The sequence below is a fragment of the Salmo trutta genome, chromosome 17 (genome assembly GCF_901001165.1).
Source record: "Salmo trutta chromosome 17, fSalTru1.1, whole genome shotgun sequence".
NCBI lineage: Eukaryota > Metazoa > Chordata > Actinopteri > Salmoniformes > Salmonidae > Salmo > Salmo trutta.
This window is the reverse complement of record NC_042973.1, coordinates 46,919,574-46,932,392: the sequence shown is the minus strand read 5'-3', so window position 1 is coordinate 46,932,392 and position 12,819 is coordinate 46,919,574. Positions and strand designations below refer to the sequence as shown.

Here is a 12,819-nt window from a genome sequence, read left to right as displayed (position 1 = left end):
AGATTTGTATAACTGCAATTTCAGATCATATTTAAGATATGTTTGTGCAGCTGTATTGATAACTGTTTTTAGCATTTTTTTTTACTAATCTCTCGTGGACAGCCAAGTAGCTGGGTTGCAGAGATTCATAAGACAAACTCAACCTGACACAAAGTGCATTCAGAAAGTATTCAGACCCCTTGACTTCTTCCAAATGTTGTTACGTTACAGCCTTATTCTAATATGGATCAAATCGTCCCCCCCCCCCCGCAATCTTCACACAATACTCCACAATGATAACATAAACAGGTTGTCTCACAGCAAAGGAGCTGAATACTAATGTAAATAAGGTATGTTTTTATTTAATACATTTGCAGTAATTTTTTAAAACCTGTTTTCGCTTTGTCGTTATGGGGTATTTTGTTATGATTGAGGAGGAAAAAAAACTAACTATTTTTAGAATAAGACTAACGTAACAATGTGGAAAAAGTAATGGGGTCTGAATAATTTCCGAATGTACTGCACCATCAAAGAAATCAGGCTATTTGTACTTTGTCACTTTATTTTTTTTTGCAAAGGTACAAACAATAGTAAAATTGCATCGCCTGAAATGCGTCAGGTTTGAATAGACAGATAGTAGGAAATATAAATAGTCACAAAAATGTGTCCTTCAACAGATGCTAATGTAGCTAGGTGCTAAGACCCAGCTTTATCTCATTGCTCAATTAGAACTATGCACTATATAAACAAAATGCTTGTTACTGTAAAAAATACATTTAAAGCATTAAAAACCTTCAGTCAAACTGGGAAAAAAAAGGCGCTTTCGACCCCCCCAAAAATTAGCAGTTGTATACAATTAGCATTAGAAAAATACTTGCTTGATTGCTACGACAGATCATTTTGATGTTGATCATCAGCATTAAAATAGCAAAGCACTCTATAGATCTTGTTGCGTGGTGCTGCAAGAGACTGACTTTCCAGGTGGAGAAAAAAAAATAAAAAATCCTGGATGGAATTTAAGGTCTTCAGAAGAAAATGATAGGAATGGTGCTCAATATGACAACATTGTTTGTTGACGTCTTTATTTCATTAGCCTGAGTGAGTGTATAAGAGAGCCAGCTCCCTGTTCTGTGCTGAGCTCGAGTCTGAATAATAATATCTTTAAAATGGCTACTGGTCATTTATCTAGATTCACGGTCTACAATAGGAGAGAAGTCTATGTATGAACCATATATGAACCGAGTTGGCTCTTTACACACACAAAAAAAATAGAATAATCTTATGTTTCACTATTCTGCCATAATACCTAATCAGACATGCTGCGCAGTAGTATCGTAATATGAACCCTAAACCGTGTATACCAGCCAAACCTGGGTCAAATTAAGGTGCGCTTGATTTAGCTTGGCGTTTGCATTTAATGGGACTATTCCATTGGTTCTACTGTACCAGGCAAACTAAATCGAGCACAGCTCAATCATTTCAAAGTGTTGGACCCAGGTCTGGAACTAGTAAGTACTGTATGTATTTGTCGATTAAAAAAAAATGAGGCATCACAGTACTCTGTACATTTATCTGACAATAGATTTCTCTAACATTCACTATATGGTGTGGTGAATTAAAACCTGTCGGGTTTTTTTCCAAACTCAGTACTTACTAGTATGGTACATAAAATGCAAACATCATCTTTCAATTTGAAATGGTTCCTTTTCAATGTTTGGAAAAAAACCCCGTAGATAACACAAGTGTTTAAAGTTTCGATCTGGAGAGCACAAATCCTACCCAGGGTGACCAAACAATCCTTTTGAAAATCCAGTCAAAACTATCTGTGGTGTGATGTAACATCCTTAGTGAGTAGCCATGGGGCTTAAATAGCAAGGACCCTGACATTAATCTTTCAACTGTAGGTTTTGTTTGAGAATTACGCAACGGATTGGGACAGACTCAAAAAAAGGCACCTCATCAGGTACATAGGAGTCATGGTAAAAAAAAAAAAACAAGTATGTGCCCGCCAGCCAGCTTCGAGGCTCTCAGCATTGTAAAGCACACAGCTAGTGAATGAAACTAGACTTGATGTGAGAACAATGAGGTGACCAAGTGAAAGAGTAGAGCCAGCAGTGTACCTGTCCAAAGGGGCTGTATGATCAGGGGGCAACGTTGGGGTGGTGTGGGGTTGCTTAGCATCAGATTAGGGGGATATAGGATAGTGTGGTACGGGGATGTGTGTGTGTGTGTGTGTGTTGGTATATATATATATATATGAGTTGGGGTAAAGGGGAAACGTGTATTAGGTCAAGTCCAGAACCCTGGGGGACTCCACTACTTCAGGAGAGCCTTATAGAGCAGTAAGGACCGGGATGTAGCCCTCTCCTGCTCCAGGCAGAAGATAAAGTCCCTGAGATTGACTCGCGTGATCCGCTGACGGAGCTGTTGGCGGGAGGAGGCGGCTGTGGAAGAGCCGGCCCCTGAACCCAAAGCAACCTGAGGAGAAAGGGATGACATGACAAAAGTTAGGTCTGCTAGTGAGTGATTTAGAGTTGTTTTAAGTGACTTAAAATATGTGTTGGTGATATCCAGCCTGTGTGCCAACGTCGAGGCTCAAGCAATAGTAATGCAGGCAGGGGGAACAAGCGATGTGGTCTAACCAGAGAAATGTCAATTCACTGTCACCTGTCCTATCCCACTCACTATTAACCCTTGACAGCCCAGGCGTGTGTGCGCGTCACCACAGTTTCATACAAGGTGTGTGTACAGTTTGAGAGAAACGATCAAACCCTTACCGTGCACACTAAATGCCACGTTCTCTCCATTTTGGGACAGCTCCAACAAACTCAAAGAGCAGCAATTACCAATGTGATATCATACAGTGTGGGTTGAGTTGATGCTGTGTGGTGCACACTACTGAAATATCCTGAGGCTTGTTTGATGGGGTGACAAAATGGTACATGTCTTAGTGAACTCCGTGACATTGTGCCTAACTGAATAGCCCTGTAGTGTATCCTGGGACTGATCAGCTACCAGCCAGTCAGGTGTTCCTTAACTGGGGCCTGGTGGTTACAATGGATACATTTCATTAAATCGGGGCTCAAGGAAAAACATTTGGTTTTATGAAAATGGCCATTTTGTGAACCAATGGTGGTTCCTATTATGTAAAATGAGTTCAGTACCATATTCTACTTTATGTGCCGAGAGCCTGAGGGGAGAGCTGACACTGGAGGATTGGAATAAGGCTCCAGGTCCATACAGGAACACAATCAGAGTATTATACAGCTTAACAGCCTGCAGTTGTGGTAACCTCCTGCACACACACGCGCCACACACACACTCCATACTGGCACAATGAATGCCCAACATTACACACTCGGTGGAGACACTCCAATCAAACGTGATGGGTCGCACGAGATCGCCGCTCCGACTCAAATCAGTCAAAGATCCTCTTGCGATATAACTCTGACTGGTCTGATCACTCAGGAAACTCGTTCACATTAGGCATGGAAGTTGGCCGTGGATAAATAACTTTTCTCTATTGAGAAGAACGTAATACAAATGTTATTTAGTTCTCTGACTTAAAGGCCAAATTCATTCCGATCAGATCTGCCTTATAGCAGGATGACATTAAACATTTCTGATTGAGCTCCTGAAAATCTCAACAAAACAAATCTGACTGAGCTGACAAACGCAACCTTTGTGAACACAGGAATTGCCTTCAAGGTGCATAGTCGAAAAGGGGCAATCGGATTGAATCCCGGCGTGAAATCTTGTCTCCAAGCTGCCTGCTTTGTAACTAATCTTTCCTGAGGTTGGAGCCCCAACAGGCCCCTTAGCACCCATCTGCAGGAGTGGTCAGGGTGAGATAGACACATCAGCCTGCCACGAACACCTCAGAACGTCTGGGTATGTACAGTGCATTCGGAAAGTATTCAGACCCCTTGACTTTTTCCACAATTTGTTACGTTACAGCCTTATTCTAAAATGGAAAAGCTAAAACAGGTTTTTAGAATTTCTTTGCACATTAAAAATAAAAAACAAATCACATTTACATAAGTATTCAGACCCATAACTCAGTACTTTGTTGAAGCACTTGGCAGCGATTACAGCCTCAAGTCTTCTTGGGTATGACGCTACAAGCTTGGCAAACCTGTATTTAGGAAGTTCCTTCCATTCTTCTCTGCAGATCCTCTCAAGCTCTGTCAGGCTGGATGGGGAGTGTCCCTGCACAAACTATTTTCAGGTCTCTCCAGAGATGTTCAAATCGGGTTCAAGTCCGGGCTCTGGCTGGGCCACTCAAGGACATTCAGAGACTTGTCCCGAAGTCACTCCTGCGTTGTTTTAGCTGTGTGCTTTAGGTCGTTGTTCTTCTGGAAGGTTCTCCCATCTGCACAGAGGAACTCTGTCAGAGTGACCCTCGGGTTCTTGGTCACCTCCCTGACAAAAGTCCTCCCCCAAATGCTCAGTTTGGCCAGGCGGCCAGCTCTAGGAAGAGTCTTGGTGGTTCCAAACTTCTTCCATTTAAGAATGACAAAGGCCACTGTGTTCTTGGGGACCTTCAATACTGCAGACAGTTATTGGTACCCTTCCCCAGATCTGTTCCTCAACACAATCCTGTCTCGGAGCGCTACGGACAATTCCTTCCACCTCATGGCTTGGTTTCTGCTCTGACATGCACTGTCAGCTGTGGGACCTTATATAGACAGGTGTGTGCCTTTCCAAATCATGTCCAATCAATTGAATTGACCACAGGTGGACTCCAATCGAGTTGTAGAAACATCTCAAGGATGATCAATGGAAACAGGACGCACCTCAATTGAGTCTCATAGCAAAGGGTCTGAATACTTATGTAAATGGGGTCTCTGTTTTTTATTTTTAATACATTTGAAAAAAAAAATCTAAAAACCTGTTTCACTTTGTCATTATGGGGTATTGGGTGTAGATTGATGAGAAAAAAATAAAATGTTAGAATAAGGCTAACGTAAATATTTTTCTGAATATTTTCCGAATACACTGTATGAGAAAATGCTAACAAAAGGACCCAGGCAACCTTTCTGCATTACAACTCATTACCTACGGTAGAAAATAAACATCCCATAGGGGACTACCTTGTTTACTTGCTAATTACCCAACTATCTAACTAACATACAGGTGACTGTCAAAATGAAGGAAACACTTGTGTAAATGAGAGACGAAGTATATTGAAAGCAGGTGCTTCCACACCAGTGTGGTTCCTGAGTTAATTAAGCAATTAACATCCCATCATGCTTAGGGTCATGTATAAAAATCCCCAGTTGCCCATTATTTTGGCTACCATGGCTAAAAGAAATCTCAGTGACTTTGAAGGAGGGGTCTCAAAGGAGCATGGGATGTTTAAAGGGTGTGTGTGTGTGTGTGTGTCAGTCACCAGATCTCAACCTAATTAAAACACTTATGGGAGATTCTGGAGCGGTGCCTGAAACAGCGTTTTCCACTACCATCAACAAAACGCCAAATTATGGGAATTTCTTGTGGATGAATGGGGTCGCATCCCTCCAATAGAGTTCCAGACACTTGTACAATATATGCCAAGGCACAATGAAGCTTGTTCTGGCTCGTGGTGGCCCAACGCCCTATTAAGACACTTTATGTTGGTGTATCCTTTATTTTGGCAGTTACCTGTATATCTAACTGCCTGAAGTCCTATACAGTGGCTAGTAAGTTTACACATGCTGCTGCCTTAAAATTGAATAAAACATTTATTTTTTTCCCACTACACATTAAAAAAAAATCTGGAATATTTTCTATAATTTCTTTACTACATTTTAAGGCAGCAAAATGTGAATACTGTGCAATGGGTGTGTAGACTAGCAACTTTATATCCATTTTACAAACTAGCAAGCAAAGTAACTGATGAGGGACTAGCTGGGTAGTTCCACAAAATGAGTGCCCTTTGATATTTTAAGTAGAAATTGTGCACCAATATTGCATTTTAAAAACCTGTTATATTAAGAGAAGTGTCCTTTAATATAGACCACATGGAGAATTCAATAAAAAAATGGAACATGAATAAATAACTGCTAAAGTGCCATTTTGACATGTCCCTCCCGTGTTTTCGCCATCATTGTAAAGCCCTAGTTATTTTGTTGCTTTGACAGTCATTTCTGAAGATGATTATTTATTTACACCCTTATTTTAAGGTCAACCCTGTTATGTGAACTGAACTTTCATTTTAATATGGTGAATCTTCCTTTTAAAAATGTTTTTTTTTCAAAAGAAACATTGGATATGTAATAGTCAAATCATAGCGTAACGGCAGGTGAGCTGGTTCTACTCTTTTTGGCCATTAGTGTTTTGTGGTGGAAAACTGAGCGGGTCGGCATAACAAGTCAACCTTGTTACGCATAGACAGGCTAGACACTTGAACAATTTCATTTTTTGGGAAGCTTGCATTCAATTGCCACTCCCTGTTGCACACAACAAGCTTCCATTCACCCTGTCACAAGGGGATTTATGTCTGATTAAGATGACAGTCAACCCTGTTACAGTCAACCCTGTTACAGTCAAACCTGTTACTTTATTTGGCACTTATTATTTATTTTTTAATCTCTTGAGATGGGAAAACATGTTTTTTATGAAGTTGAACATGTGCTCTTTATGACAGTGTTAAAAAAAATATAATTCAGAGTTACACTTCTCAAAAGGCACCCAGAATTGTTGGAACGACCCAGCTAACTACCTGGCTAGCTCACCAACTGGCTAACCTACCAACTGACCAACTAGCTTGCTAGCCGTTCAGATGACTTCACCCTCGCAAAGTTCATTCTTTCACCTTCCCCTCCCTAAAATGTTCCCTCTCGCTTGCATTCCCTCCCTTTCCTAATCCTGGGCTCTCACCCCACACAGAACCCTTTGTATGGGATCGCTTTGGGGAGAACTCAGGGCTGGATGTGGGAGGGGGTGATGGGTGTGACCGAGGCACCCATACTGCAGCCGCCCCAGGCTGTGTTCCCCCCTCAGGCTCATTTCTGCAGAGCTGAAATCTATGGCTCCTCTCAGGGGGTGAGAGGAGAGGGGGCTTGGAGGGGGTAGAGCAGTGCAGACACCCACAACAAGCCTAGAGGCCCACGCTGACCCCCTTCACTCAACTCTGGTCACATTCACTCTGCTGGATTGGGAGAGTGCTGGGGGTTGTGCATTGATGACACAGGTGTATGACTGTGAGCAAAGCAATCCCCACTTTCTTTTAGGCATTTCTTCAAAAGCGAGTTTACATATTTGTTTTCCCTTAATGTGATGAAGAGTCAGAAAGTGAAAGTCATTGGAAAATTAGGATATCAAACTTAGAATATAAGCACCTTCATCCTGCCACATTTTAGGACCCTTACCTCTGTGCCCGATGTGGAGCTCCCTGGCGAGTCCATCTTGCGTTTCTTGCGGGGACCGATGGCCGCCAGGGCAGTGAGGTTGGCTTCACGCTGTCGGATCTGGGCCTGCTCCGCCTGCTGCATCTAAGAGGGGAAAGAGAGAGCCACAGACATTTATACTCTCCTGTCTGATTTACATCCTGAAAAGGATCTATCTGTGGGAGCATAATAGCTGGAATGGAGAAAGTTGTCATCTACAAATGAGAGATGCGATACAGAGTGAAGAAGTACAGTAGCTTTATAAAACGGCATCGAAAAATCATACAGGACAAACCCCTCTAACAGGCCTATTCATTGACTACAACCATTTCATATTATTGAGCTATTATCATCATCTGCCATGAAAACAAATCCCTCTGCCGCAGGCTAGTGCTACAAACTAAAAACAGCCGCCTGCTCTAAAGGAGGAGCCTGGAATCGACAGAAGATATAATTCAAGGCAACGTTGACGTCCTCATTAATGTCCCCGTTAGTAATGCTAATTGAAAGGGAAGTGCTGCACATGGTGATGTGGTACAGTGAGCTGAGACCTGACCCTGGAGGTTAAGATGGAACAGAGGCCAGGGGCCTGAAGCAGGCGAGCGTGTGTGTGTGTGTGTGTGAGACAGGGCATTGTATCTTCAGATATTATGAGGGCACAAGGCAGAGAGTGGGGCTCTGTAGACCTAGCCAACATTGCCTCTGGTCAGGTCCCTGTCTGTCTGAGAAATTAAATTGGTAGAGGCAGAACCAGGTTATGCCTCTCTGCACATCCTAGAAACTAGTCTTGATCACATAGGCCAGAGGCCTGGAGGGACCAAGTAGTGCTGGTTTTATTTTCTACCTTGTAGTAATGATTTATTTACAGTTGAAGTTGGAAGTTTACATACACCTTAGCCAAAAACATTTAAACTCCGTTTATCACAATTCCTGACATTTAATCCTAGTAAAAATTCCCTGTTTTAGGTCAGTTAGGATCACCACTTTATTTTAAGAATGTGAAATTTCAGAATAATAGTAGAGAAAATGATTGATTTCAGCTTTTATTTCTTTCATCAAATTCCCAGTGGGTCAGAGGTTTACATCCACTCAATTAGTATTTGGTAGCATTGCCTTTAAATTGTGTCAAAGGTTTTGGGTAGCCTTCCACAAGCTTCCCACAATAAGTTGGGTGAATTTTGGCCCCTTCCTCCTGACAGAGCTGGTATAACTAAGTCATGTTTGTAGGCCTCCTTGCTCGCACACGCTTTTTCAGTTCTGCCCACAAATTTTCTATAGGATTGAGGTCAGGGCTTTGTGATGGCAACTCCAATACCTTGACTTTATTGCCCTTAAGCCATTTTGCCACAACTTTGGAAGTATGCTTGGGGTCATTGTCCATTTGAAGACCCATTTGCGACCAAGCTTTAACTTCCTGATTGATGTCTTGAGATGTTACTTCAATATATCCACACCATTTTCCTGCCTCATGATGCCATCTATTTTATGAAGTGCACCAGTCCCTCCTGCAGCAAAGCACCCCCACAACATGATGCTGCTACCCCCGTGCTTCACAGTTGGGATGGTGTTCTTCTTCGGCTTGCAAGCATCCCCCTTTTTCCTCCAAACATAACGATGGTCATCATGGCCAAACACTTCCATTTTTGTTTCATCAGACCAGAGGACATTTCTCCAAAAAGTACAATCTTTGTCCCCATGTGCAGTTGCAAACTGTAGTCTGGCTTTTTTATGGCGGTTTTGGAGCAGTGGCTTCTTCCTTGCTGAGCGGCCTTTCAGGTCATGTCGATATAGGACTGTTTAACTGTGGATATAGATACTTTTGTACCCGTTTCCTCCAGCATCTTCACAAGGTCTTTTGTTGCTGTTCTGGGATTGATTTGCACTTTTCGCACCAAAGTACGTTCATCTCAAGGAGACAGAATGCGTCTCCTTCCTGAGCGGTATGACGGCTGCGTGGTCCCATGGTGTTTATACCTGCGTACTATTGTTTGTACAGATGAACGTGGCACCTTCAGGCATTTGTAAATTGCTCCCAAGGATGAACCAGACTTGTGGAGGTCTACAATTTTTTTTCTGAGGTCTTGCCTGATTTCTTTTGATTTTCCCATGATGTCAAGCAAAGAGGCACTAAGTTTGAAGGTAGGCCTTGAAATACATCCACAGGTACACCTCCAATTGACTCAAATGATGTCAATTAGCCTATCAGAAGCTTCTAAAGCCATGATGACATTTTCTGGAATTTTCCAAGCTGTTTAAAGGCACAGTCAACTTAGTGTATGTAAACTTTTGACCCACTGGAATTGTGCTATAGTGAATTATAAGTGAAATAATCACTCTGTCAACAATTGTGGTCCTGTGTGGCTCAGTTGGTAGAGCATGGTGTTTGCAACGCCAAGGTTGTGGGTTCGATTCCCACGGGGGACCAGTACGAAAAAAAATGTATGAAATGTATTCACTACTGTAAGTCGCTCTGGATAAGAGCATCTGCTAAATGACTAAAATGTAAAAATTACCGACTTGCCAAAACTATAGTTTGTGGAGTGGTTGAAAACATAGTTTTAATGACTCCAACCTAAGTGTATGTAAACTTCCGACTTCAACTGTATGTCACAGATTGATTGGACAGAGGCCACCTGGTGTCTCAGGTCTGAGTCAGTCCCTGATTGGGAGAGAATGAAAACCAGTTGCCTATTCTTGATGTAGGTGTTAAACTAGGTGTCACTTAGACAATTCATTTGATGATACAGCAGTAGCAATACAAGGATATAACATCTATAGAATATATATGAGAGAGAGAGAGAGAGAGAGAGAGAGAGAGAGAGAGAGAGAGAGAGAGAGAGAGAGAGAGAGAGAGAGAGAGAGAGAGAGAGAGAGAGAGAGAGAGAGAGAGAGAGAGAGAGAGAGAGAGAGAGAGAGAGAGAGAGAGAGAGAGAGAGAGAGAGAGAGAGAGAGAGAGAGAGAGAGAGAGAGAGAGAGAGAGAGAGAGAGAGAGAGAGAGAGAGAGAGAGAGAGAGAGAGAGAGAGAGAGAGAGAGAGAGAGAGAGAGAGAGAGAGAGAGAGAGAGAGAGAGAGAGAGAGAGAGAGAGATAGAGATAGAGATAGAGATAGAGATAGAGATAGAGATAGAGATAGAGATAGAGATAGAGATAGAGATAGAGATAGAGATAGAGATAGAGATAGAGATAGAGATAGAGATAGATAGATAGATAGATAGATAGATAGATAGATAGATAGATAGATAGATAGATAGATAGATAGAGAGATAGAGATAGAGATAGAGATAGAGATAGAGATAGAGATAGAGATAGATAGATAGATAGATAGATAGATAGATAGATAGATAGATAGATAGAGATCCCTCTAATGCTTAGAGAAGATCTCATGTCAAGTGTTATGGTTGCAGGTTCACTTGGCACATCTAAAGCCTTTTCTTTTGGGGTGTTGCTATAGGCCACCAAGTGCTAACAGTCAGTATCTAAATAATATGTGTCAAATGCTTGATAGTGTATGTGATGTAAACAGAGGTCTACTTTCTTGGGGACCTGAACTGGTTTTCATCAAGCTGTCTGCTCAAGAGGAAGCTTCTCACTGTAACCAGTGCCTGTAATCTGGTTCAGGTTATTAATCAACCTACCAGAGTGTTTACAAACACTACAGGAACAAGATCATCCACATGTATCAATCACATTTTTACTAATACTGTTGAACTTTGTTCCAAAGCTGTATCCGTACCCATTGGATGCAGTGATCACAATATAGTGGCTATATCCAGGAAAGCCAAAGTTCCAACAGCTGGGCCTAAAATAGTGTATAAAAGATCATACAAAAGATTTTGCTGTGACTCTTATGTGGATGATGTAAAAAATATGTTGGTCAGATGTGATTAATGAGGAGCATCCAGACGCTGCACTTGAATAATTTATGAAATTGCTTCTTCCAATTCTTAATAAACAAGCACCTGTTAAGAAACTGACTGGTAGAACTGTTAAGGCTCCGTGGATTGATGAGGAATTGGAAAACTATGGTTGAAAGAGATGGTGCAAAAGGAGTGGCTAATAAGTCTGGCTGCACATCTAACTGTCTGACTTACTGCAAATTGAGAAATGATGTGACTAAACTCAACAAAAAAAACTGTATTATGAAGCCAAGATCAATTAAATAAATTATGGGAAAAAAACTTCAGTACTTTAAATCATAAAGACAAATTCAACTCCATCTGTCATCAAATCAGATGGCTTATTCATCACGAAACCATTTGATGTTGGCAATTATTTTAATGATAATTTTATTGGCAAAGTGGACAAACTTAGCAGGAAATGCCAACAACAAACAGTGAGCAATTGTATTCATGCAAAAAAAAAAAAATTTAATTAAAGTTTGAATGTTGTAAAGTTAGTGTGGGAGAGGTGGGAAAATTATTGTTATGGATCAATAATGACAAACCTGGCATTGACAACTTCGATGGAAAGCTACTGAGGATGGTGGCTGACTCTATAGCCACTCCTATCTGTCATATCTTTAATCGGAGCCTAGAGGAAAGTCTTTGTACTCAGGCCTGGAGGGAAGCCAAAGTAATTCCGCTACCCAAGAGAGGTAACGCAGGCTTTACTGGTTCTAACAGCAGACCTATAAGCTTGCTGCCAGCTCTTAGCAAACTGTTGGGAAAAATGTTTTTTGACCAAATACAATGCTATTTCTCTGTAAATAAATTTAACAGACTTTCAGCATGCTTATAGAGAAGGGCACTCAACATGTACTGCACTGACACAAATGACTGATGATTGGTTGAAAGAAATTGATAATAAGATTATTGTGGGAGCTGTACTGTTAGATTTCAGTGCAGCCTTTGATATTATTGACCATAACCTGTTGTTGAAAAAAACTTGTGTTATGGCCTTTCAACCTCAGCGCTGAATCCATGATATGGCAATCTATCTAATAGAACTCAAAGGGTTTTCTTTAATGGAAGCTTCTCTAATGTCAAACATGTAAAGTGTGGTGTACCGCAGGGCAGCTCTCTAGGCACTCTTTCCTATTTTTACCAATGACCTGCCACTGGCATTAAACAAAGCATGTGTGTCCATGTATGGTGATGATTCAACCATATACACATCAGCAACCACAGCTAATGAAGTCACTGAAACCCTTAACAAAGAGTTGTAGTTTGTTTTGGAATGGGTGGCCAGTAATAAACTGGTCCCGAACATCTCTAAATCTAAGAGCATTGTATTTGGTACAAATCATTCCCTAAGCTCTAGCCCTCAGCTGAATCTGGTAATGAATGGTGCGGCTGTTGAACAAGTTTAGGAGACTATGTTACTTTAGATTTTACCATGACAGTTTACAAACATATAGATTCAATGGTTGTAAAGATGGAGAGAGGTCTGGCTGTAATAAAGAGATGCTCTGCTTTCTTGACACCACACTCCAAAAAGTACGTTCTGCAGGCTCTAGTTTTGTCTAATCTTGA

The 12,819-nt window shown here is 41.4% G+C and overlaps 1 protein-coding gene across 2 annotated transcripts in view; it reads right to left on the bottom strand.

Annotated features, from left to right (window-relative positions):
• Positions 1 to 523: 523 nt before the first annotated feature.
• Positions 524 to 12,819, bottom strand: part of LOC115152308 (transcription initiation factor TFIID subunit 4) — a 33,704-nt gene continuing 21,408 nt past the window's right edge. For both annotated transcript variants that reach the window (XM_029697069.1, XM_029697070.1), the window contains exons 13-14: positions 7,332 to 7,454; positions 524 to 2,457 (exon numbers count right to left, since the gene is read on the bottom strand). In XM_029697069.1, the coding sequence (XP_029552929.1) occupies positions 2,296 to 2,457; positions 7,332 to 7,454 (285 nt within the window). In that variant the 3' untranslated portion in view covers positions 524 to 2,295. The remainder of the gene's footprint in view (positions 2,458 to 7,331; positions 7,455 to 12,819) is intronic.